Source organism: Taeniopygia guttata, chromosome 1, assembly GCF_048771995.1.
Source record: "Taeniopygia guttata chromosome 1, bTaeGut7.mat, whole genome shotgun sequence".
Classification (NCBI taxonomy): domain Eukaryota; kingdom Metazoa; phylum Chordata; class Aves; order Passeriformes; family Estrildidae; genus Taeniopygia; species Taeniopygia guttata.
In genome coordinates, this window is record NC_133024.1 from 82,972,225 (window position 1) to 82,999,918 (window position 27,694).

Below are 27,694 nucleotides of genomic sequence, written 5' to 3' on the forward strand. Positions count from 1 at the left end.
TTATTTGATCTCATTAAATTCTGGATGCAGTTTTGACAAAGTTGCAGCATCGGAGCCCTTATCTGACTTGTTAGTTTTCTTTCTTCTTGTTTTTTTCCTCTGGGCTTCTGTTACCTCTAGGCCACATTTTAGCACTGATTTTGTAGATTCTCCAGTGCTTTCTTTGCTGTTTAATTTTAATAACCCCTAATTAACTGCTAGGTCCTTGAGGACCTTTGGTTGTGTCAAACTCTTGGTATAAAAAAGTTAGCAACCAGTTGATGATCAGATGGTTTCCACGGGAGCATGGATTAAATATAGAAATGCTATATTACAGGCTGATTAAAAATATAAAAAAATTCCTCTGACGTGCTTTTTAATCTTACTAACTAAAGATTTGCAAGTTGTTCAGCTTTCCTCTTGTGCTACTTTGCGCACTTACAGAAAAACCTTTCCTCACTGATTGCATTGGTATTTGCTGGCTGTTGTAGTGTCTTGTTGCTGCACTGTGCATTTTTTGCTGGGAAGGCTACACAGGATCATGGGTCTGAGGGCCTAGAGAGCTAATGAAGGGACAGAGGGGCAGGGCTGGGGTGAAGAGTGGGGGGGCTAAATTGCCTAACATACATGCCCTGACTTTTGCACTGATGTCCTCATGACCAAAGTGAATGTAATTTGTAATAGAATCAAGAAATATTTTAATGTGTGTTAATGTCTATCAGGGAGCTGGGTGGGTTCTGGTATGGTTTGGCAGCATGGTGTGCAGCAGGTTTGGAAAGCAGGGTGGGGGGACACAGGCCCGTTGTACACACATATAGAGTTAAATCCCTATGAGTTTACAATAAAGCCTTGGTCTAGTGTTTCAGGGAGCTGGAAAGCAGAAGTAGGGAACCCTGCTTTCTCAGATCCATTTCAGATGGTGTCACTCAGCACTAGGAGGGAAATGGGAACCAGAGAGCTGCAGGTGTCATGTGCTAATGAGTATTTATGAATATGCAGCACACCTGCTGTTGTCTGCTGTGCTCTTGGCAGGACATGGGCACTCAGGGGTAGGAATCTGACTTTTCCTGGAATTAAAGGTAGGTATGAGTGACCGGATTACTGCATTTGTGTAAGGCCTTGAAATGGAGGGCTCCTAATAAGAGTTACATGTTTTGGTAGCTAGTGTAGGCTTCCTACTGTGGGTCACGTTCTGACTTTGATAATTGAGACCTCTGAGATGCTTGATCTCTTCTGCTTAAGCTCTCCCAAGTGCTGTGTCCTCTTCATAAGTGTCTGTCTCCTGAGAGCTGAAATAATGTGTCACTATATGCAGTGTCGGACCATTTTTTTAGCCTTGTTGAGCTTTAAACCTTTTGCCACATACAACACCAAGTCTGTGTTGACTTCTGGTGTGAAAAATCTTGTCCAGTTCTTTAGAGTATGGACAGGTGGCTGATATGTTGCCAGAAGTTTGATTTAATTTTTAAACAGATTTATAGACAATTACCTATTTTCTTGTATGACATCGTGTTCTTGAGGTCATCAGGTCCATTGCCTGCCATGATTTCTTAAATAGCTTTCTGTGTCAGGTCATGACAATTTCCTGTGTTCTTTACGAGGATGAAGAATCTCTGAACTCAGCGGGTAAGAAAAATTAAATGAATAACTAGATATATTGTTAAGCTTAAACACCAAAATGTCTGCAAAACCAGAGAGTAACATCAGCAGCTGAGACATAATAGACATCCAGTGGCAGAACCACAAGATTCCTGTTGAAGTTCTCAGGCTGCTGTGGAATGAAGCTCTTCAGTGTAATCCTGTGGGTTCCTGGAAAAGATTCTTTCATTGCCTTTGGATAAATACTTAAAAGCCCATAGAAGAAAAGTAAGAAGAAAGTTAAATTAGATGGAATTCAGGAAGTAGACCTGTGGCTGTCCTGTAGCATAGTGCCTTGATCAAAGGCAAATCCAGTCTTCAGACAATTGCATTAAGCTTGTTACTACCATATTATCTGATACTTGTGTGGTTTAATTACAGGGTACATAAATTGCCGGGAGCATGATACATTATTGTTGCAGATCTTCCTAAAGATTGTTGACCGGCATGGGTTAAAATAAATTCCACCCAAGAAAGGATCTCAAACTGCCATAAGTCTGGCCTGATAAAAACCACCTAACTTCCAGAGGCTAGGATATCAATTAGGGGCTTGATTGGTAATATGTAGATACATGCCTCTTTCGCTACACCTAGATGGCCTGTGTTCAGTGTGGTAGAGATAATTGAGAAGGGTGAATACAGTAGAGGGAGAAGCAGGTCATGGAGATATGCTGAACATCTTTAATCAAATACTGTCATTGCAATCCTTAAGTTTCACTAAAGTGGAAAGAGCAGGGAGTTATGGGGGCATTACAGAATTGAATCAGGCATCTGGAATGGTATTATGTGGGCTCACTTAACATGGCTCTGATGGGCATATCATATGTTACATGAGGCCATAGACATTCAGATGGTAAAAAGTGATTGTCATGTAATTACTACATCAAATAATAGGAAAAAAACAACACAAATCTTGAGTAGCTGTGTACCATCATCTACTTTTTTAATATGATCTTATGTATAGGAATGCTAATAAAAAGCAGATTGCCCCAGCAGTGGGGAAGCAGCTCCTTTGACCACTCAGTTATTTAGATGGAGATAGAAAGATCTGGGGCATCAGCCAATCCTTGTGACAAGCTGTTGTTTCCTGGACACAGGATGGTGCCAGTTGGCAGTTTTGCTTTTATACAGAGCAGCTGCTCCTGGTGCCAGCTGGCTTTCAGCAAGTAGGGGGGCCACACTGGTGGTCTTGCTTGGGACAGACTGGCAGACTATGAAGTATTGCCCATGTTGGGGCAAGCTGCTGTTGATCAGATCTCATGGGCAGCATTCGACTTTACTGTCCTTGCTGCTGTGGCCTGGTAACAGATGTCTCATTGCTGATGTAGGCTGAGTGGTTGCATTAAGACAAGGCTGTTTGGAATTTGCACTTGCTCAGAACAAGGAAACAAAACGAATCCTGCTTTACAAAGGTGAGTAATTTACTTAACCAAGCTCCTTGTCCCAAGCAGAGTTTGCAGAAAAGGGCACAGGATGGATGGCGCTGGAGATAGTCAGGTGACACTTTAGAAATGAAAGCATCCAGCTCTGGTTGTATTTTACACTTCTGCTTGAGCTGGGTTAAGAAGTTAGGCTGATAAGGAGCTGTGATGGTTGAAAGGAATTTAAATTAATTCATTTGGTATATACACTCAAAATGTTAATGGATATACACAGAGAAGAATAGCAGCCATGTCCTAGAAAATTAATTGTTTCGTAGAAAAGACTATGTTGCAGTACTAGGAAAAACCTATGGCTATGAAGATGTGTCTGTGATATGATGAAATGCTAATAATAACATTTTGCAATGATGCATAACTTCTCCACAAGCTGTGGAAGTTCTTGATAACATGGAAAGGGTGGAATAATTGGATTAGGTTATACTTGGAATAATGAAAACTGCTGGTCTTGGACCTTATCCCCACTCTTCACAGGCTTTCTTGTAGATGCTATTACAAAAAAAGTTATTTAAAGAAACTTGAGGCAGTGCAAACTTTTTGGGGAAAAACCCTATAACCAATAATTGAAGTAAAGCACTAATAATTCTGTTCTCAGCACAAAAACCATTAATAGCACAGTTTCCCCTGAACAGCTGTTGAAAACAGACTTAGAAGTGCTTGCTATGGTAACAGTATGCCATTTGACTATGATTTTAGAGAGGGTTTTCAAGAATAAATAAAATGTTGGATGCAATCGAAAGCAGACAAATACAAGCAAATAGGCTTTGATGAAAAATTGTTTGGAAGTTCCATGCTCTCAGGTGACTGTTCCCTATATGGAGTAGTCTGTGGATTCCCTCTGCCATAAAATAGTGGCTGGAAAGAGCAATCTTGACAAGTTTCTATGAAAAAGAACGGGCAGTTTGATTTTGTGATGCACTGTCAATCAAGTTCATTAGATGGAATCTTGAGCAACTAGGTAAAGCTGAACTTCAATGGAAGAACACTGCATGAAAAAAGTAAGAAAACTTTAAAATGAGAAAGTACATATGTTTGATATCGTTTATAGAAAAGTTAAAGTGGCAGGCGGTTAAACAGCAACCTGCCTGGTTTTTATGGTTTTGATTTTAATGAAGTGTGGTTATTTCAGATGCAAATACCACAGGCATGAGCACCCTCTGCAGGATATTTAAAGGGGTTTCCCACGCGATCCCTTTTGATTTTTAAAGGCTAGGTTTTTCATCCTTACGGCTGGCGTCTTTCCCTTGCCATGCTAGCAAAGTTGTGAAGCGGGAAGCCCCGGCACTGACCTGGTACTGCCGGCCCGGGTGCCCCTGGGGCTGATTTTCCCTGCGATGGTGTGGGGCGGGCACCGGATGGCACTGTGCGGGATTTGTACGAGTGGGCACGGTCGTCCTGGGCGTAATTTGTGTTCCGAGAGACAGACTGGCCCGTGTACAGGGCACAGAAGTAGCTTTCATTAAACGCAAAGGGCCAGTCCCGGACGCCGCTCCGCCGCCTGCGGAAGCCCCGGGACAACTCCCGGCTCCCCGTGAGGAGGAGGAGCCGGGCCCGGAGCCTGCCGGGGGCGGGAAGGGGCGGCAGGTTTGGGATGAGGAGGAGGAGGAGCTGGAGCGGCAGGAAGGGTGTTTCCCTGCGCAACTCCCGGCTGAAGTGACTCAGACAGGAAACTCCCTGCCAGGCGCGGCCCAGGAGCGGAGCCGCCGGGCCGACGCGACCCTCGGCGGCCGGGCCGAGCGGACGGACGGACAGACAGACGGGCTCCTCCCGCCGGCGGGCAGCGCCGCTCCCGGGAGCCGGCGGAGAGCGGGTGAGCTGCGCTTCCCGGGGCCCGCCCGGCCGCCCTCGCCCCCTTCCCCGAATTCGGGCGCTTCATCTGCGGCGCCGGGCAGCTCCGCGCCCCGCCCCGCAGCTCTGGCTGGTAACCGCGAGCCCCGTCCGCTTATTTGGGGTTGGTTCATCCCCCCCCTCGGTATCTGGCGCTCCCCGGAGCTGGGATGTGCCGGCGGTGCCGCGGGGGTCCCGCTGCTCGGGCGCTGCCTGGGGGCGGCGGGAAGGGCCGTGCGAGCCGCGGGCGGGCGGCCGTGGCCTCAGGCGGGTTGGGTTCCTCAGTGGTGGTTACCTAAAAGCCATTCTTGGTTTTTGTTTCTGGGGGTAAGGTTTAGCTTGTTCCCTCTCGTGCGTGGCCCGTGTGTCTGCAGCACTCGAGTGGTCAGAGGTCTGCCTCCTAGGCTGTCTTGGAGTGGGCTGGATGGGGAAAAAATAAAAGTAAAAAGCTCAGTTCAGGTTCATCTCCCTCTTCAGAGGAAGGAGGTGATCTGTAGTGTCTGTCTAAGGACGGGGAATAACTTCCTCATGAGGAACTTGAGAATTATCCAGCAAAAATAACTATGCTGTAATGACAGCAGTGCTATAAGCTTGAAAATCCCCACATGGATCGTCTGCCACCTCATCCCTCCTCTCTAATGAGCAAAGGTGAAGACAGACGTGCACTTCATCTTTCTGAGTATTCCTGTAGTTCATCAACATCTTTGCTAATTTTTTGCGTTTCAGTAGGCTCTCATTGCCTTGAATTTTATTCCTGTGCTCTTTGATGGCAGGTTGAAGTAGCATTTAGACATGTAAATGGTTGTTTGTGCCAGGAAGGCTGTTGGGAGGAAGTTGTGTTTGTGGGATGCAGGCAGTCTGCCTGAAGTGCTGGCTGGAGAGCGTGTATTGGAGGAGGAGGAAAGCTAGCTGGAGGAATTTCTTCTTAATTAGAAAGTCATACCAGCCTTTTCTGTAAACTGTGGGAAATGGAAAGCTTAGGCTAATGAGGACTCTAGTCCTTATTGCATTCCAGTTACTTATTTGGCATAACTTTATTATAATAAGCTTACTGAACATGTACGTATGCAGTCTTGTGTGGTATGTTTTCTTCAAAATTGAATTTCTGATAATACTGTAGTGCAAGTTGGCAATATCTGAATTATGTTTTTATTAATTGTACTTAAACTGTTTTATGCTCAGAGAATGTCTGAGCTATGTGATAAAAAAAGCATTGCTGCTCCTTACTTAAGTTCTGATTCTCGACTTCATTTAAGTTCCACTTCTACCTCTAAAAAACTTTTTTTTAACTTTTGTAAACACAAAATTTCTCCTGTTCTAGTGTAAAAGATTCTTTAGGCTTTCCCAGGCAACTGGTCTGTGAAGTCTGGCTGTGTAGGCAGCCAGTTGTCTCTGTAGCTGCCAGGAGGGAGGAGGAGGAATTTGGAAGAAGTCTGTATAGCATTGGGAAGGCTTAACCCCAGTATCATGAAAGCTTGCTTGGCTTGCCTTCTAAAAAGTGTACATCAGTCTTTCTTCGTAGCAACTTAGATTTTTTTTTTTTTTAAATAGAGTCTGTGTACCTGATGGACTATCTCTAATGTACTTTGATTTTCAGGTTGTCACAGCTTATTTATGTATTCTGAGAATAAACCTCTCTGAGTCTTAGGAAAACACCTAAATACTCCCACCCCCACAACATCCCTGCTTGAAAGACTTTGTTTTGTTTGCAGGTCTTGGGTTTGTCAGTTTCTTTTGAGGGTCCTGATGGAGGGAGTGGAGAGGTGTTTGAATGGAGTGGTATACTTAGCTCTGCTAATTAAAAGTTTATCCCATAATAGAAAGCAGCATTCAAACTGAAATGGAGCCAAATTGTCTAAGTTGTTTAAATTTTTTTTTTTAAATGTGTAAGAAAGGGAATGTTTCACAAACAATTCAGACTTTTCAGTTTTTATCTTCTGAATGTGTGAGTTATAAAAAAGCTCATAGTGTTTTAGTGATGTACCTGTAATTTTCGAAGTATTCATTAACAAAATTCTTTTTTCCTCAGTTTGTCTTAGATGGAAATTGTCCTCTAGGCTTAAACCAACAGATTCTCTTGGTCCATTATGCTGACTTTGTAGCATAATTAAATAATTACCAGAAATCTATTCTAGCTATGTGTTCCATGTTAGATTTTTGTCTGACATATTCCTTAAATTTTGGGTAGTGCTTTGTTTATTCATTCTGGGAGAGAATTTTCTTGGAAGGTGACTTGTTCCCAAGGGTAGATTTTAAAATCTTGCCATAACTCTCTTGTCAGAATAATCTGATTTTTAATGTCAAGTTTGTTTGTCGAAGATTTCCAAGATATTGAGGTTGAGATGGAAAATTCAGAGTAGTTGGAATTGAGCTGCAAGGTTGGAACAAAAAGATGGAACAAAAAATCCCCACAAAGCTTGTTTTTTGTGGGAACAGTTGTATTCAACTTCTGACCTGAAAGCTGCTACAACTGCTTGTAATGCTATACAAGAGAAAATTGGTTTTAATGTAATTTCCATGCCTATTTATGTGCATGTCAAGTGGGTTTCATTTTACAGTTTTTGCCCTGCGTTCTTTGGGCAGGTTCTTCAAGTGGTTCCTTTGGTGTACCGACAAGTAAAGTAAACTTGAATGCTGGGCAGTGAGTTTTACCCTGCTGAGTCGGAAGTCAGCTGTGCAATTGACTTCACTGCTCGAAACAGTGACTGTGTGAGCTCCTGAATTTCCACTGTTTATATATTTTAAAATAACTGCAGCTACTATGGCAAGCCCCAACTTAATAAGCAATTATGCTTGAACCAAGGTAAGTGCCTGTTTACCTAGGGATGCTGCAGGAGCTGGGCACAGCCCAGGCATGAGTGGCCAGTTCAAGGTGGATCCGTCCATGTGTGTGGGATTGTGATTCATTTCAACGGTCTTGACCTTCCCTGTGAACATGTTCTCAGGGATAAAGGCAAAGAGAGAGGAGTAAATGTAACAGAGTCGTAAATATTTGATATGTAGAAAATATACTTTGTTACAAGTGGCCTCTGGCAGACTTTACTCTTGAAGGTCATCTTGCTACATTATTATTTGTATAGGCAACAAATAAAAGCCATCTATCCTTGTCCTGGTTTTTATGCAGAGCTGAGACAGTAAAATGAAAGAAGGACATTTCAACGTTGTGAAATATGACTGTATACCTACAAAAACTCACAAAGAGCTTGGTAATGGTGCTTTATATTTTAAGCTACATACGTCAGTTCAGGATCCTCTTTACTGCATGTCTGCCCTTAGAAGCTGACATTAGTAGGGCTCGGGGGCACACTTTGCTGTGTAATACTGATAACAGAGTGTGTATTGATTTGCTTTGTTAAAACGTAATTCCATTAGTCCACATCACTGCCTCTCTGGTGGTAAAAATAATATATGATGCATTGATGAGACTTGCTACAAGAAGACAGAGGTTTCAAAACAGCAGTTAATCTTTCTATCTCTTGGCACCAAAAATATTACGAGGTATTTTGGGTAGCTCCTTATCTCTCATAAACACACTGGCAAAAATCCTGAAGCTTGTTTTCTTCATAAGGCTTGAAAGATTTTTCTCTGCATTAGTATGTACTGTTTACTGTCTGCCTCTATTATGTCTGTAAATATATGTGCATTCATAGATGTTTTTGAAGAAAATCCTCTCTTCATACATTTCAATGTTTTGAGGGAAAAGTAACTATCTTGGACTTAAACTGTAAAACGTAGAGCTGTGGTAAAGGTTGGTATGGCACAAATAATCATCAGGCATTTGCCATCTCAGAAGAAACCCCCTTTCCCTCAGGCTGAGCACCAGCAGATATCAAGTGAACTTATACCTTTCTGCAGTAAGACTGTTGTGGGAGAGGTGATTTAAGGTTGTGGGCAGCCAAGTTGAGTACAGATCTGGCTCGGGGTGTTGGAGAGGGAGCCCATCTCTCCAAGTCTTCCCAGCTGGGAGACGGTGGTGGTCCCTGCTCCTGAGAAGCAGCACTTGTGTCCTGCTGCTCTATCCCTACCCCACATTTTCTGTAGCTGTTTCATTCTGCTAGACCTCTGCTCCTGCTGGAAGGGACCCCAGCAGGGCATCAGTCTGATGGTGAGTTCAGGGAGGACTCTCAGGGTGGAAATCCCTTCGTTGCTTAATTAGCTGCCTGCTAGGCACCCACCATGTGGGACTTAGCCAGTTGTGGTCTGCTGTGGATTTGCAGCCCTCTTAGTCAAGCTGTGAGGTCCCTGCTATGCTTGTCTCAATGACTGCAGAGAAGTGAAAGTGAACATGGTAGTTCTTTGACTGGATCGTGGTCCTGTGGTTCTCTGTGTGTGTGTGTGTGTATGTGTGTGTGTGTGTGTGTTGCCAGGACAGGTGCCCTGGCCTAGGAAGAGCTTAAAGTGAGTGCTCTCCACAAGAGTGGATGTTCTATGTGTTAACTTTACTAAAGCTTTTCTATTCAAGTAGTCAGGTAACACATATGGAATTGGCACTTCTGTTCTTGCTTTCATCAGAGGTAAATGCCAGGGCAGGAGGCTGTGGTGCCCTCCTTTTTCTGGTTTATGAGTGCTCCCAGCTTACAAAGTGGTTATTTGTGGGGTGAACTTGTATGATTTCTCTTTGCTTTAGCCATATACTGTGAGATTTTCTCACCTTAACAGTCTGTCTTTCTGCAAGCCTTTCACATGGCTGGTTTTTGCAGGTCTTTTTTCTGGCAGTGTTAGTCAGGAGGTAATAGAGTGACAAACAAACTTTTTAAAGCTAATAATTACTCATTTGGTGGAAAAAAAAGCCATTACTCCTCCTCTCCCTCCACTGAAAGGCATCTTAAGAATTCAGGCAGTGCATAGACTTATGCTTACTAGATTACACTCTCTGCAAATGATTAGCAGAATTGAGTCTCAGTAATGTTATTATGAATTACTTTATTCTAAAGTTTAAAAAAAAATTTTGGTTTTAGAAACAAATAGATTTAAAAAACAGTACTGTGGTTTTATGTTAGGACATGAATCTCAAGAGTTGACATGCTAAGTAGTGATTCCAGCTGTGCAAATGACACAAGGTGCTTTTGGAGATGCTTGCTTTATATACTACACCTATACAAGAGATTTGTTTCCAGGGTTTAGGTAAAACTATATAAGTGCTGTACTTCACTTTAAAATACTTTAATTCTGATAGGGACATGGACACTTTGTTGGCAAGAAAGAAAAATGCTATTGACCTGAAGCTATTTATAGCCTTCTTTCAGTATAACTCTAATTATTTTAAGTGGTTTCAGTGATACTAAATCAATAAGGAGAGTACACTGAATTGTAGATTCTTAGTGTGATGTTCAGGCAAGCTGTCATGACACATGGTTCAAGATAGATGTGAATTCTTGTCAGGTGATATCTGAAGTAATGCTTTGGGTGAATTTTCACTGAAATTGTATATTTTCTTGTATAAAATACTACAGATGATGAGCTTTTTCTAAGGAAAAAAAGAGCTTAAGAAACTAAAATTTATTTATTTTTGTTTTCTCTTCTACTCTGTCCTGTACTATTTCCTTAGTTTTTTTTAAGAGAGCTATTAAACCATTATTTACTTCTTGTCTGATTCACTCTCCTCACAGAAATGCACATCATAGTAATTTTTTACAGCTTGTTGGTGTTTTTAAAATTTTGTTTCCTTTTTAAATATCATAATTTTTCCAAATTGTGCATTATTATTGTACTGATTTAGATAATAAATAAAAAGCTACTTTTAAGCATGGATAGTACAAATTTGCCTAAAATATTTCCAACTTACTTTTCAGATGAAGCTGTGTAATTTGTTTTAACTGAAAGTGGAGAGTGTTGTATTGTTGACTTACCAAGTACCTACAGGTATAGGGAAGGAGTGGGAATGACAGCAGACAGCCTTTATTTCAGAGTAATTTTTTAAAGCCTTTGTTCAATTTTTAAACTCAAAATAAGGCAAAAAATACATTTTTAAACTCAAAATAAGGCAACACTGAATCCAGAGCTTCAGCTTGCATTGAAAAAGCCTACTGGATGTAATGAATGCCTGACATGTCATTGGGAGACATAAGCTGGATGCAAAATGCAGAAGCACTGTGGAAGGGAGACCTGGGGGGCTGCCCCCAGCAGTGGTGTGATGGGTTTCCTTCCCACAGGCAGGGGTGTTTCCAAGCAGACTCCCCTGAGAAGCTGTAAGACTGCCCTGGAGCAACCATCTGTGTAACTGGGCTAAGGAAAAGAGTGCTGTCCTCACCTCCCCTGAGAAAACAGTGCTGTTTTTCTTTATTTCTCTCTGTTCTTGTGAAATAAAAGCATAGAACTCACATGCTCTATCAGGAACTGTAGTGATAGGACAAGGAGTAATGGGTTCAAACTGAAAGAGATGAAATTTAGCTAAAAGATATGGAAGAAATTCCTGACTGTGGAGGTGGTGAGGCACTGGAACAGGTTGCCCAGAGAGGCTGTGGGTGCCCAATCACTGGAAGTCTTCAAGGCCAGGTTGGATGGGGCTTTGAGCAAGCTGGTCTAGTGGAAGGTGTTCCTGTCAATGGCATGGGGGACAAACTGTATGGTCTTTAAAGTCTCTTTCAACCAAAGGGACCTTTATTTGGACTCGTTTACTTATGAGTCCAAATAAACAGTTTGTCTAAGGCTGAGGGGTTGTGTTGTTGCTTAGATGGAAACCCGAAGACTCCGGACTCTTGTCTTTCTCTTCATCTTTGAGGCTCATCTCTTTTACCTGTGACATGACAGTCCTCCATCCATTGAGGTGCTCAGTTCCCCTGTCCCCAGCTCTTTTCAGCCCATGTACACAGGTGTGCCCTTTTTGATTAAAGTACCAGCACTCTGTATACATCAGACACAAAGGGCAGCAAACAAAACCCATGCTGAGCAGGTGTGAGCAGTCTGTGATGGAAGATGTCATCCTGAGCCATGCCAGGCTAATTCCATGTGAACTTGGTTTCCTTTCTTCTTTCTGGGGTTGTTAGTGCTTTTGCTGCTCACTTTCTCATTCTTTGCAGAATGTTCACAGTGGGAGTGTTATCTTTGCTAAGTGAGACAGCTTTTCACAACTGTAGTTGTAGTTTCCACATGCTGTAAGTGCTGTGCTTCAGTGCCTAGCTTCTGTGCTAAACTTCAGTCTGGTCCAAAGCACTGCTTCCTACCACCCGTGCAGCAGCAGGATCAGGAACAAGTACAGAAGAAATGCTTGTTGAGAACAGCTGCGGGAGAGAGCAGTATCAGCAGAATGCAAAGATGGCAGCAAACAGAGAAGATTAAAAGGGGTGTGGAGGAGTGAACTGAGTGAGAGGGAAATAACACAAAAAAGAGAAGGGGAGGGAGTTGGTCAGGAAGGTGAAATGGTGCAATTCAACGGTGTAATACCAGAGAATATTAATAGGGTAAGGCAAGTAAGTGTAGCAAGGCAGATCTCAGCACACCCAACCTAGAATGAAACAATGCTTAAATCTCTAGCTTCATTGCAGTCTGAATGGAGGTCAAATATTGCAGAAGGGGGTTCATTCTGTACATTGGTTAGTTCACTCAGAACTAATTCAGTTCTGTGAGAATTAATTAGTAAATCAGCACAAACCCTCTCAGTCATCTAGCCCCATCAACAGCAGATTTTTTTTTTACTTTACATTTGTGACATATCTTGGGCTTCAGACTTAGGTTCACAGATTAATCAAACCAAACAAAACACCTCTGTGAATTCTTGTAGCACAAGTGCCATTGCAGAGGGGGGTTGCATGCTGCAGGGCAAACTTCAGAGACAGGCCCTCCCTCCTTGTTCATCTAAGTGGGATACTTTTGGAGGAAATTTTAGAGGCTTAGGCTTCTCCCATGCCATCAAAATGGATTCCCAAATAAAATAAGTGGAATGAAAAAATTAATTTTTCATTTTTGAAGTGTGTGCATTTTTCACTCCAGGTTTATACAGAGGGATAGCATTCCACCCTATATTTTAACTTTTGGAAGTTGTATCTCTTCTAAAGCTTCAAGATGTGGAATGGTGCTGCAGATGCATGGTACTGGCCGGGCTGCCCTTTGAAATACCTGGTTGTTACTTGCTGTATCATCATCATCCTCTACAGATGCTGCTGCGGTAGAACTAGTATGTGCTCATCCATGTGTTCCTGCTGGCTGCTAACACTAATAAATTCACTCTTGTGGTACCTTACTAGCAAAAATATAGTGACTCCAGCCACTATGGTACAGGAGTGCTGAGGTTGCACTGTGTTCTCTAGTTGTGGGAGAGTTTTCTTACTGATGCTGTAAAAAGGAGTAGTTAGTAGACATACATGTGGCAGGCTTCCGGAAAGGCAGTTCTGGACTACCATCACTCACCAGTCTTGATCTAGGCTTCATTCAAAGAGCCTGAGATTTCCCCATCCTAATCTGCTGTGATGATAGTAGAGTGCCAAACCTTCCTTTTATTGGGAAGTGCTTGAATTCATATTGAAAAGGAAGTTACTTGACAAGCAGAACTAATTGTTCTCTGAGTTCTGGTGGTCAGTGTGTCAGCAAGCCATTTCAGCCCCATGACAGCATCCTTAACAATGGTGTCCTTCTGACCTTGATTATCCTGTGGGAGGAACACTACTGAATCACTGAAGTGTGGCTTTTAGGTTGCATTAATGGTGCTGCTGTTGATTACTGATACTGCCCAGCATTCAGTTTTCCAGGTGGTAAGACTGGTGTATCACTGAGCACTTGAACCTTGCTCGCACAGTCATAGCACAGGCATTGCTTGTGTAAAGAGATGGCAGGGATGGGGATTGCTTGCTTGGATGTTTCCCTGCAGGGGACAGAAACTGGACAGGTGGCAGTGTGGATTGCATGAAAAATTCACATGTGACTGAACACAAAGAGCTTTTAATTTAGGAAGCTGAGATTTTCTTAAAAAAAAAAAAAAATCCTCCCATGCTATTAGCCTCATGTTCTTCCCCCAGTCTGTGCCTGCTTTTGGAAGCTTGCAGTTATTGTGAGCCACATCACCCTGTAGGAGTCTAATACTGAATTAATCGTTTCTATTATATGGCCATTCTTCTTGGACTTGCTGTGATGTTTGGATGGGATAATACAGTGCTGGAATTTTTTTCTCTTTTTCACGTATTAAGCCTTTTTTAAAATTCCATTTGCAGATGTATTTTTGAAAGCTTAACAGTATGTCAAATCTGTTGCACAAAGGACTGTCAGCTGCTGTTTGCTTTCTTCTGTCTCTTACTTTAATCAGGCAGGCCAGTAAATGATGTGAAAAGCATTTTGCTTTGCTCCTTCAGCTTATGCAAATCTGTTGCTTAGGAACAGAAAGGAGCTCCAGTCCCAAAAGGAACATCTTAGGCTGATCTGCATGGCAAAAAGGCAGATTGTCCTGTCCAGAGCACAGAAAAAGAAATCCATCGTGTTGCTGTTCTCTGAAGTGCTTTGGCTATCAGGGTGTTAAAATATTTTCTTCTCAGTCTGAATTGATAGGTAAGCAGTTGAATGGCTGAAGTGTTAGAAATTTAATTAAAATAGAACTAAAAGGGAGGTTTTGAGAGAGATCTGGGAGGTTTGAAATAAAATTTAATAATTTTGTAATAGCTGTGCTGTTCTTGGAAGAGAAAATCCATTCCTTTTGTTCTCATTCCATTACAAGGGTCCTTTGTGATTGGAATCTCATGGTTTAAATTGAGCAGGAACGTTACACAGAAAATCAAATCAAATTTTTGTAATAGAAAAATCATTTAATTGATTTTTTGCAATATAGTAGCATAGAAAAATGACAAAATGGGACAGAAGAAACCTGAAGATGTTGTGTTGCTAGAGGGATAAAACTTAACTTCTGCTGCTGTGCTGACCAATTCTATTCTTGTGGGAATGTTGTCATTAGTTGCCGTGGAATTTGCTGTGGTTGGTCCTGAAGACAGTTCAGCAGGCCAGTCAATCATCTTTTAAATAATTCATTTGAATTTCTTTCCTTCAGTGTGTGGATTGTGAATATCTTTGCTGTGGAATACCTTTGCTGCTCTCTTTTTTCTTTTTTTTTTTTTTTTTTTTGGTAAATAATATGCTTTTCTTCTCCCTCTTTAACTGCAGTACATAACATTTTCCTGATTTTAATCACAGAATTCTGTCTTTTTAAGTAGAGTAAACTTTGATTTATTTATATAAAAGGCATTTAAAATTGTTTATTAATATTTATATTCATATATAATCATTTATTTTAGGCAAAACCACTCATGTGGATACATATTTCAATTAATGGATTGCACAGCAATTTTAATCTTCAGTAGCCATGATACTATATTTCAATTTAAGATTCAAAGGTTCTGCTTTTGCAGACTTGGGAAAGAAGAGACACCATGTCAAAGGAAGTTGCTGTTCAAAGTGTAGACATACTTCCTCTTTGTTTTATTTTGAACCTGGGAACATGTACAAGCACTTGGAAATCAAATGCATCTATTTAAAAACAAATGTGTCCAGTGGACTGCAAAAAGACATGGGGCATCCCCTCCCAAAATCATTTTTCAGTCAAATGAACAAACTCAGAAAATATTAAAAAATTTCTGCAGTCCAGCAAATTTTTGTCATTGAAACTCCACCTTAATTAACTCACTCTTTGGCATGATGCCTCTCCATATTTTTAATATGAAATAATTTTTTTGCCACTTTAAATTCCAGTTTTGGAGAGATTTTTGAGTTACATAACCAAAACCAATTCCCTTGATGTCCCAAAACACCTCTGCTTCCTTGGGCTGCATTCTCGAGCTAATATCTGCATGTGCTTTATTGCTGCTGGATTTGCATGTGTTTTATCTGCTGGTGTGCAGGGCTTGCACTGTGCTGGGTGCAGCTGGAGGTGGGGTGTGCTGAGCACATCTGCTCATCCCTGCTCATCCCATTCACAGGCCTCTGAGTGTTCTGTGGTCACTTCTCCTGCCATGGGGAAAGAGAGAGAAACTGTGCTTGAGTGGCTCAGGCTTTGCTGATCCCAGCTCAGGGATGGTGCGAGGCCCAGGCCACCAGCTGCAGCCCAGAACTGCTGATCCAACCCTTTGTGACCAGGGGCCCCAAACTCTCCTCTCCAGGGCTGGGAACTTGCCCTGCAGTTTGATGAATATAGGATGTGTTTTTCCTGGACTGTTTCAGGCTGTTAGAAGTGTAGCTATCTGCAGTTTGAATCCATGCATGCTACATTTAAACTCAGTTTTCTGTGAGCTTTTGGTTAAATAAAGTTAAAAGATGTGGAAAACCACTTTTTAATTTTTTTTTTTCCCCAGAGGTATATTTAAGATACTGGTATAGTGTATATCATGGTATCAAGAATTGTGAGATAAGATCAATGCTGATATTCCTCTGGCTCTTCTCACCCGAGATTCAGCAGTGGCTCAAATCTTTGCACACTCAGCTCTTCCCACATGCGTGGCCAGGTGCTGCCAGAGGTCCTGGGATGGATGTGTCTTTTGGGGTAAGGAGGGAGAGGGTCTGTCAAGAGACAGTAGCAGAGCTGCTCCATCAGGAGAGGTTTGCTCTGCTGTCACTGCAGAAAAAAAGTGCCCGTCAACTGTGGGATTTAGATGTTAATTATTTTTTTCCAGGGAAGATGTTAATTATTTTATTTCAGGGAAGTTTAACGTTGTAACTCCAACTTCCATAAAGTAAAGCAAGAATTGCAATAGACACAGTTGTGGTCACTGATTTTTTCCAGTATGCAGCAATATCCCAGGAGATGTACTGTAAAGAGCTGACAGCAAAAAACACCTGGAAATCCGTTTCCAGATTGTTACCTGCTGCAATCCACCATGCTTCATGCACCATGCCTGCTGTGTTACTGCTCTGATGGTTGTGTGAGGATAAATCCTTAGAGATTTCAAAGTGAGCATGCTTAGATGTCCTCAGGGTGTCAAACCTTTGAGTGAGTGATGCAAAGGAAAAAAAGTGCCTGTCAGTTGTGGGATTTAGATTTTAATTATTTTTGTTTATGTCAGGGAAGTTTAACATTGTTACTTCAACTTCCATAAAGTAAAGCAAGAATTGTCATAAAGTAAATGCCCCTGCTTGCTGTGTCTAAATCTTCTGAAGTTGGCTTTCATTGTAGCTTGATGTTTTCTACCTTTGTTTTTACAGCTAAAGGACTGAATTATACTGTTTATCAGTTTTCTGTGGGAATGTTCACTTGACAATCTTAGTATAGGTGATAATGACAGTTTGCAAGTAATTTAAATGGCATATGTACTTGTATTCTCCAAGGACTTTCCATTCTTTCCCTGTGTATTTTCAAGATACTCAGTATACCATTTGGGTTTTTTGAACTGTTTTGTGGTAGCATGATACCAACCTTATCATCTCCCTACCTTGTCTAACACAGCCATAACATTGCATCTGATAACTTTTGTGATGAAGGGCTTTATTTTTCACCAGTAATTAGATATCATCAAACCCAGTTATTTGAGATAGAACTTTTATGTTGGGAATCAATGTCTTTTTGAAACTCAGCTGGTTAATTTCATAAGACCATTAGAGGACATCTCTGGGAAGTCTTGGCCATAGGCTAAAGAGGAACTGTGTGGTAATTTCTACACTTATAAGAAGATCTCAGTAAGGGTACAGTTATCTAAGTTCATTTGCTTTACCTACATTTATATAACTTGGTTGCTAGCTACAAGTTATATCTGTTGGATTCTATGCACTCCTGCTGAACATGTATAAGAGCTGTCTTGTATCATCAAGCATATTTTTTTCCTGTTTTAGCTATTAATAGGCTGAGTCCTGCTTAACTTTATCACTGAAAGAAAGCTTAAAAGCTTGTTACTTAACTCTCTAGTATTTGGGGGATTTTTTTTACCTCTAAGTTTGAGAACAGAATAGTTACATCAATCCTTTCTCTCTTTCTCTCAGAGTGATTCTGAAATTAATGCTCTATTATCTGCTTTCTCAGTCTTTATGTTCTGCAGTTCTTACTATTTCTTCTGGTCAGTTTTAATTTCTGTTTTTTTTGTCCAAAACATTTTTCCCCATAATTTGCTCCTGTTCATATTTTCTTACAAATAATCTGAAGTTTCAGGAGGCCCAAAAGAGCATGGCTGAGAGATGCATGCTGGCTGTTTTCTGATATGCTTGGAATTAAGAATATAGCCCTTCTGCAAAGACTTAGACATTATTCTGTAAGGATGAAGATGTGGAAATGGTATCTCTACTAGGACTGACAATCATCTCCTCCAGATATCAAATCAATTGTTTTTAGCAGGGCACTGCTTACATGCAGTTGCAGGGCTGGGAGCAATGGTGCAGAATTATGACGTTTAAAAAAGGTTGGCAACTCTTTTTTTGTGAACATTTTCAATAATAATCTGGTTCTGAAGTTAAATCAAAATGTAAACAATGTTAGAGGAGCTTCCTTTTTTTGGCTTGATTTTTCACATGGACAGAATGTGAGAGACAGCTCAGTGCCCTTCTCTGCAGCACAAGCTGTTCTGAGCAGGTCAGGCCCATGTGGTGCTCATCTCCTTCAGAAATTAAGAAAAACAGGATATCCTAGTTTAAGCTAGTCTTTGGCCTTTCACTAACATACTAAAAAAAACCCAAACCCTGGGATTGATATCTCTTGACCCTTGGACAGGGTGGGACTTGGTACTGTGAGGCTGAAGATGTTTTCAAACAGGGATTTTCTTGCTTTGAAATCCAGAAAAAGGAGCTGAGAACTGGCATAGGCATTGCTCTTTCCTGCTTAGAAAGTTGTGTGTGCTCATCAAACGCCAGCATTTAGCAAAATAGCTTGCTGGTGTATGTGATTGTCTCTCCTCGAGGGAGAATGTCAGACCATTAATGTTGACTAATTAAATTGTGTACAACCAGGAAAACATGTTTTTGTTCATGCATTTTTACTTTAGTGCTTTAAGGATGGGTCATGATCCAAAGATACCAAAAAGAAAAATATTACTTCAGAAGTAATGCTTACATGTCTTCTGCCCAAAAAAAAGCTGTCCTGGGAAATCTCATGTGGATACAGAACTGAAAATACAGCTTTGTAGGAATTTAGTACAAAAAAATTTCTCAGTTTGGATAAATGTCCTCGTATAACTATAATGATGAGTATGACTACAGTATTTTAGTCTGTTCTCATTTATGTAAAATCCTAATCAAACTTTTTTTTAAGCATGTCTTTGAAGTTTCTTATGTTCTCTGCCATAAAGGAATCTGTTAAAATATTAGCTCTCCTGCCCAGTAATTTCATCTATTAAGAACTCATGACTATTAAAGAGGCAAACCTATCCAAGTTTGTGTCTTGGGAAATTTAGCTTTTCTTAAATTAATTTTTCTGAAAAAAAAAAAAAAATCTAGTTTTGCCAGCCCTTCATCATTGTACATGAGAAACAGCTGTTGTCTTTTGGCATTTGTTTATCAACAAAGATAAAGAAGGGGAGAAAACCCTGAGCCAGTTCCAGCTGTCGCCCTGCCACTGCTGTTGTTAAAACTCCTCTGCTCGCTTCTGGAGGGGGGAAACGTGAATCACACCCTTGCAACATTTGCAAATTTGTCAAAGCTGGGCGGGAAGGAGCTGCTTCCTCTTTCATGTCCTGCTAGATACTGGAGTGCAAAGGCTGGGGAACAGGGACATTGAACTTGGCCAACAAAACACCAGGCATGTGGATACCTTTGGCAGAATTGCAAAGTGGAGCTATCAGCGAGCAACCTCAGAACCAGAAGACATTTACAACTGTCTGTGCCCAATGGCTTTTGTTTTCCTGCTTTGAGAAATGCTGATCTTTGTGAAATCATGCTAAAGGACTTGAAAATATGTTCCTTCCTGTATATCTTTTCACAGCCCAGAGGGCAGCAGGAAGCTTTTGTTTCTTACTTGTGCCCGTGGCCTGTTAGTGAGGGTTTCCCTATTAAACAGATGGCAGTGTAAGTCAGCTGGGATCTTGGGTTCTATTTTTAAATTGTTTTCTAAATATTAAAAACAAATCCACAGAAAGTCTAATGTCCTATAGTCTGAACATAGCTGATGCTGGAGGAATACTGTGCAGCTGTAAACACTGAGGACAAAAGCATGCAGGTGTGCTTTCAGAATTGGGATGTAAGGGCCACATCTTCAGAATATTCACTTCTAGTGCTGAGGAGGTACAAGTCAGGAGCTTGGGTTTTGTGAATACGTGGCTCTGTTCAGCAGGAGGGGCCCAGGTCATTGGTGGACCGTGTTTTAGGAGGAGAAGGAAGATGTGTGGACTGGGGAGGGGGTGATGATACTTACCTTGCATGCAGTGACACCTCCCCTTTACATAGATAGTTGCAGTAGTTTTTGGTATAGAGCAGCTGTCCATTCTTCACAATGGGTTTTATAACAATTTTTTTGTGCTTTCTTGGAGCCAATGCTTTGTGGCCATTTGCCTGTCCAGTGGGGGAGAGGGCTATGGGCCCATTGATCCCACCCTGTCACATCCCAGAGCAGCTGCACACTGGGTGTTTCTATTTTGACAGGGAGGCTAAGAGGACGAAAAGTTTTAACTTGGAAGGAGCCTCTCAGTTAATGTTTTCTTTTATAGCTAAAGCTTGATATCTAGATACTCAGACTCATCTATAAAGTGCCTATAGATAGAGACTAATCTGTAGATGTTCTGATTACTTGGCAGCTCATTTTCTCTAGGGTAAAACTGTTCAGTCTGACCTCCTCACGGGACTTTTGCCCAGCCATGGAAGTTTTTTGGCATGTGTTGATTTATTGAAGGGAGGACACCATGTTCTTTGCTCTAATTTGAGCATAATTCTGTTCTCTAATTTGAGAATAATTGTGGGTTTTGTGTTGGAGCTTGATCTGGGTGTAGGCAGGTGTTGGGCAAACATCCTGGCACAGGTTTGCCAGCCAGCACTCCTGTCAGTCCAGTCCTTTATCCCTTTTCTGGCAAGGATCACAAATTGCACAATATGAACACTGGTTTATTTATTTATTTTAAGAAAAACTGATATGCTCAGGCTGGGAGCAAGGTTTGGGCTGGTTTCAAGAAGAAACAGACCTATGAATTTTTCTGTTGGTTATTGTTGTTGGCAAGCGATCTACATAGCTTTGCAGCAATGGCTTGGTATACAGGGTTGGTCTCTGGAGATAGACAGGTAATCAATCACTCCTGGTTGCTTTTTCTTCCTGGGTTTGGGTTTTGGTTCTGGTTTTTTTTTTTTGTTTTTTTTTTTGTTTTTTTTTTTTTTGTCAGCTGAGCCCTTCCTTGGAGATAAAGCTGCTGTTTCTGTGGATCTATCTTTCTCCAGGAATCTATAATTAGGCAAGAGAAAGTGAGGAGGTGTTTCTGCTCAGCCAATAAAAGTTCAGTGAGTGGTGGGATCACCGGCCCATACCAGCTGTCTTGTAGAGTTTTTGTCAAAGCTGCATTGGGATCTGCTTGTACCCTCCCTGTATGTGGGGATGGAACAACTCCATGAGGGTGTCACATGCCAAGCAGGGTCCTGTTCCTCTGGGACGTGGGTGCTCAGTGTTCCTTTCCTCCTGGTTAGAGCTGAGGGCAGTACTTACCTGCTCCGTGACCATAGATGTATGGTTTTTCTCTGGTAAATGAGGGAAAATAACTTGCAAAAAAGTGAGACATCCCGATTAGATATATTACCTTAAAAATCAATTTTTTTTTCACTCCACTGAGGAGAATGCATCAATCATTAGACAAAAGTGGATGACTGAGTTGTTCCATTCCATGTTATCTTCCTAAATTTTCACAACATCACAGGACTGGTAAATTTGGGAAGGTCTACAGTAGCTCACCTTTTCCAACCTTCCTGAAGCAGAGTCATCCTGGAGCACATGGCACAGGACTGCAGCCAGACAGTTTTTGAAAAGTTCCAGTGAAGGAGACTCTACAGTTTCTCTGGGCAACCTGTTCCAGTGCTTGGTCACTGGTCACAGATGGCCCAGATTTCTTCCCATTGCCCTTCTAGGTCCAGAATCCCAGGCAGCAGCAGCAGTCAAAGGTTTATAGAGATTGCCATGGCTCTGAGGAGTCTATCGTCAGCTACCCAAAACAGAACTGGATGTCCTAGGGCATGAAACACTGGAGACTGCTGGCACCTTTTGACAGCCTGGTCTCCTGAAGATGATGTGGTTGTAGAAGCTGTAGTACATAAAGTTTTGAAAGTACATTGGCTCAAAACTGAGCTTTAGAATAATCATTTACTCTATTTTTGATGTATTTCTGGTGTCCAGCAGTGGGGGAGGAGAAACATTTCTCGAGTCCTAAAAGTAAGGACAGGGATGTTAGTCTGAAAAGTTTTATTTAAACTTGTATTCAAAAACCAACTGGGTTTCTGTTTGACTGTTTCCCTTCTGTTTTGGTTGAAGAGAAACTTCCCATTTTCCACAACATAAATAGTTGCCTGCTCTTCATGTTACTCATTTGTTTACCATGTATAAACTAACACATATAAAGTTATACCTATGTGTATACATCTACATATCTACATTTATGTATGTATTTTCTAACCAGGTGCAAAATGACTGCTCAAGTAACTCTGGAGGATGCCTTGTCCAATGTGGATCTCTTGGAGGAATTACCATTGCCAGATCAGCAACCGTGTATTGAGCCCCCACCATCATCTCTTCTCTACCAGGTATTTTCTCATCATAGGAACAGGTTTTTCCATTTCCCAGTGCTGTTAAGAAGGAGTACGTTTTGCCCAAAACCAAATTGTGTTTATATTGGAAATATATGTAAAAATTGTTTTCGTAGAACCATAGAATGGTTTGGGTTGGAATGGACTTCAAAGATCATTTAGTCCAGCCCCTCTGTCGTGGGCAGGGACACCTTCCACTAAAGCAGGTTGCTCAAAGCCCTAGCTGGCCTGGCCTTGAAGACTTCCATAGATGAATCAGCCACAACTTCTTTGAGCAACTTGTTCCAGTGCCTCACTACCCTCCCAGTCAATAATTTCTTGCTAATACCTAATCTAAACCTACACTTAGTTTGAATCCATTCCCATTTGTCCTGTCACTACATGCCCCTGTGCAAAGTTCTTCTCCAGCTTTCTTGCAGGACCCCTTTAGGTCCTGGACATTGCCATAAGGTCTTCCAGAGGCTTCTCTTTTCCAGGCTGAAAAATGCCAGGTTCTCAGTTTTTCTTCACAGGAGACATGCTGCTACAGAAGACTTAATTCCATGTTTTCCTTTCTCTGCAGCCAAACTTCAACACTAATTTTGAAGACAGAAATGCGTTTGTCACTGGTATTGCAAGATACATTGAGCAAGCTACAGTCCATTCTAGCATGGTAAGTAGATGTTCCGATACACATTTCTGTATTACATAGAACAGAAGGTGAGGAATGTGTCTTCTTGCAGTTCATTAAAAGAATTATGGTCACAGGAAGCAGGTTACTTATTTCCTACTTCCAGGAGGTAGTAAGATGAAAAAGTGTGTGGCTTTTCTTTTTTTTCAAGTGCACTTCTTAAAATTTTTTTAATTGCCTTTCCTCTTGAGCAACTAATGTTGTTCCCTTCTTTCATGGCATTCTTGGAAAATTAGGAATACTACATCTTATAATTCTAGAGTCCAGTTCACAAATGGTGGAATGGGCAGATAAAGCACCTGGTTACATGCTACTGAAAATTATGTATGTTTACATCAATCTACTTTTAAAATTACATGATTACTCCTTTACCTGTTTTGATTATTTGGATATTGGTACACCTCTCCTTTGCCAGGTAAAAAGTTGCTTTGCATGTACTGACTCTTTCATTCTTGAACATTCTACCTGGAATCTGAAGAATAAATCCCATCACCCTCCCCCACACCAAGATCAGCATTTCTATTTATACTTATGGATCACAGTGTCATTAGTTTTGGGAAGAAAGAGCAACACATAAACTAGTCTAATGTCTGGGGAGATAATAATTGATGATGTATCATTTAGCATGCAATACATACGTGTTTGTATATATACATTTTGATAAGAGAAATAGGTTTATTTGGACAAGGGCTTGGAATTGACAGAAGACACATGGATATAATCCTTATGTATTACAATTCCTAATTATATTGAGTGTCTTCCCTACAGAATGAAATGCTAGAAGAAGGCCAGGAATATGCAATCATGTTATACACATGGAGAAGCTGCTCAAGAGCCATTCCCCAGGTAATGGATGAAAACTCTACTGTCAATGGAACGTGCAAACTTCTGTCTTCTTTTAGGGTGGAATTACACAGACAGATTTGTCAGTGAGATCCAAAGTGGAGTCTACTTTGGTTCCTGAATTTTTAAGCTGGGCATGCCATAGAACAGTGTCTTTTAGCACTTGGGGACCAGTTGGACTTTATTTTTTTTATAAGGCATCTATAGCAATACCTCATGGGGTTTGTGTCAGTCTTACTTTTTGGATCAAGAGCAGTGTAGGGGTACTGTGTTTTAAAAGGAAAACTTTTGATTGTGGGATCTGCTTGAGGTCAATATTTCAGTCAAGAGAATGGACTCTTCCCACTCCCCAGTTTAATTCTTAAATTCAAAGCAGGTAGCATAGCATGTAACGATTAACATTCAGGTCAAACATGAAGTTTCTAGACACTACTACTCCAAGACAGTCACTTTCTAAAGGCCAGAGCTACACAGTGCATTCTTGTTCTGTATAGAAAAAAAACAACCCTACTGTGAATAGGGCACAAGTCAGCTTCAAGTGTCTGGGAGTGACTGTACAGGAGTGGGGTGGGAAGAATATTAAGAGGCATCAGAAAACTGAACACAATTACTACCATGAGTTGACTCCTTCCTTTTTTACAGATTTGTAATGCAATTATTTTTATACTGAAATGCAAGGAAGGCTTATCCTCTGGTTTAAATATTTACAGTGGAAGTCAGATAACCTGTTTTAATTTACAGTTCTGGCCCCATTTTAGTGCATGATTTTGAGCAAGTGGCTTAATGTGGAAAGGTTACTCCCTGCACATGCTATAGCGGTGTTTGACAAATAAATTACTTGCTGTAAGGTAGAAGGAAAAGCTTGGATTGTTTTGGGTTTTTTTTTACACTCAATTAAGCTTAGATGATTAGCATAAGATTACCAAAGTTGGAATTTTTTGTCTATAAGTTTGTCTCTTTAGGATAATATTGCATTTGCTCAGGATCTTAGTTGCTGAGGCTTTATTGTGGAAAATTCCAATTATAACAACCTCTTTAATTATCCACAGGTCAAGTGCAATGAGCAGCCTAACAGAGTAGAAATTTATGAGAAAACTGTGGAAGTTTTGGAGCCAGAAGTCACAAAACTGATGAATTTTATGTATTTTCAGGTAAAAGGAATGAAAACAAAATTTGTCAGTAGGTTTGTAATTTTGTATTCCTGCTTTGTATACTTCATATTGTGTGCTCAGGAACTGAACCTAGTCATTATATGTTAGAAAAAACACACCATATTCTCTCACAGAAGGGCAGAATTTTTAATGCCTGTCTCAAAGACTTGAGTCAATCTCCATTAAGATTTTCAGCGTAAAATCAAATGTAATTGCGTATAGTCCCTATGCAGCACATGGGGACAGATCTGTCACTTTAGGAAGAAAGGAAATAGAAATATGATGTGTTTCACATGTATAATAAAAACATCTCAGCACTAAAACCATTTGCTGGGGAGTGAGGGATCTGCAAGTCTGGACAGCAGAGCAGCAGCTGCAACATTGCTATGGAGATTCATAATTGAAGCAAGCTAACCCAGTTGTTGTGACCTGCCAGCCACCCGAGCTGGAGAATAGCAGTCTGTCTTGCCTTCTCCTCCCTCCTGGCAGCTTGCCATCTATTTCAATGGACTGAGGATGTTTCCAGGCATTATTCAGAGATGGAGCAGCTAGAGCTTGTGAGGCCTGGAGTACACAGGAAGGAGGAGATTGTTGGATTCAGTAAGACCCCCGGTTGGGGAAGACAACAGGAAATTTTGCATTTCATTCAATCTTCTTTCATTCAAGCAGAATAGAGCTTTAAAGTCAGAACAGATTTCTTTTTATGTTTGAAGTTGCTGTCTTTTTGGTATTTGTAATCCATCTGAAGTGGCCTGGTTTGTGCTTGGAAATAAGCCCTCAAATAAACATGTGCCAGGATGACTTAACAGAGCTGGCATGTACAGTGTGCTGTGGATTTTTGTTTGTTTGTTTGAAGGGAGCATTCTTATACTTTGCCTTTTAATTCATATATACTTCTTCACTAAAGAACATGAAATCCCTTTTTTCTGAGGGATTTTAAACTTTGCAGAATCACAGAATAGTTTGAGTTGGAAAGGACCTTAAAAACATATCATTCAACCCCCCTGCAGTGAAGAAAGGGTATTTTTTATTAAATCAGCTTGCTCAGAGCCCCATCTAACCTGGCCTTGAACACTTCCAAGGATGGGGTATCCACAGTTTTTCTGGGCAGCCTGTTTCAGTGCCTCACCACCCTCACTGTAAAAAACTTTATAGCCAATCTAAATTGACCTCCTTTTAGTTTAAAAAATACTACTCCTTGCCTTGCCCTATTTTTGATTTGTACTTTTAATTACTTTTATCTGCAAAGAAGAACCTTGGCTCTTATGTCAGGCAAGCTTGGTGGCAAAAATCACTGGTGACACTTGCAATACACATCAGATACACAGAGGAGGAGCTGAAAAGCCTGTACTCATGCCTTACTAGTTTTGCATGCTTTAAACATTTTTCTGCTTCACAGGAGCTTTCCACTGGACCAGCTCTAGGTACACGATGAAACTTTTTTCCTGGGAATGTCATGGCTTTTACTCCATGTTTTTCTGTCTTTTCCCCCCATTAGAGAAATGCAATCGAACGGTTTTGTGGGGAGGTGAGGCGTTTGTGCCACGCCGAGAGAAGGAAGGACTTCGTGTCTGAAGCCTATCTGATCACACTGGGCAAATTCATCAACATGTTTGCAGTGTTGGATGAGTTGAAAAATATGAAGTGCAGCGTGAAGAACGACCACTCAGCCTACAAGCGGTAAGTGGCAAGGGGCAGCAGGACCCAGCCCTTTGCTGCCAGGATTCAGGCCTCCCACGAGATGGCAGCAGTTGCTTTTTTTCTGACAGCTTTTTCTTCAAGAATAGTCTTTCATGTGTGGGACAAACTACCTTGAAACTAGGGGTGGCTTGACTGCAGTTAGGCAGTTGAATACATCTGTTTTCTTTGTGCTGTTCTTCCAGCAGCAAAAGGTTTTTCTGCCTTTAATGCTTCTGTCTTCGTGTATGCTAAATGCAATGCATATACTTTGTTCAGTAAAGGTTCTGTTTTTAAATTTGATGGGAAGCTGGCTTTCTGGTCACTTATGCTACGCCTGTTCTGATCTATTCTGTTCTTGGCATCCATTTTTGACATCTGTAGCTGAGAGCTGTTATACTTTTCCTTAGGTTGTTTCAGCTTTGCTGTTCTAAATACCTGTGATTGCAGGTATAGCAGGGAAGGAAGGGGGTGAGATACCTGTGGCGAAATTTTGTACTTGAGCTACCAGATGATATCAGGTATCTTCTGTTGAACACACTGGTCAGAGCAGCAGGATAAGGCAGTTTTATGCCAGCTCTAGCGTCTGTAGTCTTCCATGTAGAAAACTATTCAGTCAATTACTAGCCAAATTTACCTGTGTTGTTTCTACTTACATGCCTCTACCTGTTGTAGTTGTTGGGCCTGGAGACCTCTTAAGCTTACTTAGTTTGCCTTTCTTTTTCTTTGGAGGTGTGTTTCTGAAGGCCAAACACTTGTTTTCTCTAAGACTGACTTTTCCTGGGTTGTTGAGTGGCTTGGATCTATAGAGCCACAGCTGCACCCAGCTGAAGGATATAGTCAATGGTTTTCAATTTGTTTTTTCATTTCCT

At 41.2% G+C, this 27,694-nt stretch overlaps 1 protein-coding gene across 3 annotated transcripts in view; it reads left to right on the forward strand.

The window, feature by feature from the left end:
- The first annotated feature begins 4,679 nt into the window (after window positions 1–4,679).
- Window positions 4,680–27,694, forward strand: part of CYFIP1 (cytoplasmic FMR1 interacting protein 1) — a 74,616-nt gene continuing 51,601 nt past the window's right edge. The window contains exons 1-6 of one of the 3 annotated variants that reach the window (XM_030277651.4): window positions 4,680–4,866; window positions 22,355–22,478; window positions 23,044–23,133; window positions 23,920–23,997; window positions 25,044–25,145; window positions 26,644–26,825. In XM_030277651.4, coding sequence (XP_030133511.1) covers window positions 22,362–22,478; window positions 23,044–23,133; window positions 23,920–23,997; window positions 25,044–25,145; window positions 26,644–26,825 — 569 coding nt within the window. In that variant the 5' untranslated portion in view covers window positions 4,680–4,866; window positions 22,355–22,361. Of the gene's footprint in view, window positions 4,867–14,228; window positions 14,358–22,354; window positions 22,479–23,043; window positions 23,134–23,919; window positions 23,998–25,043; window positions 25,146–26,643; window positions 26,826–27,694 lie in introns of those variants that run through there. The other 2 variants (XM_030277669.4, XM_012569610.5) reach the window with 2 other exon arrangements.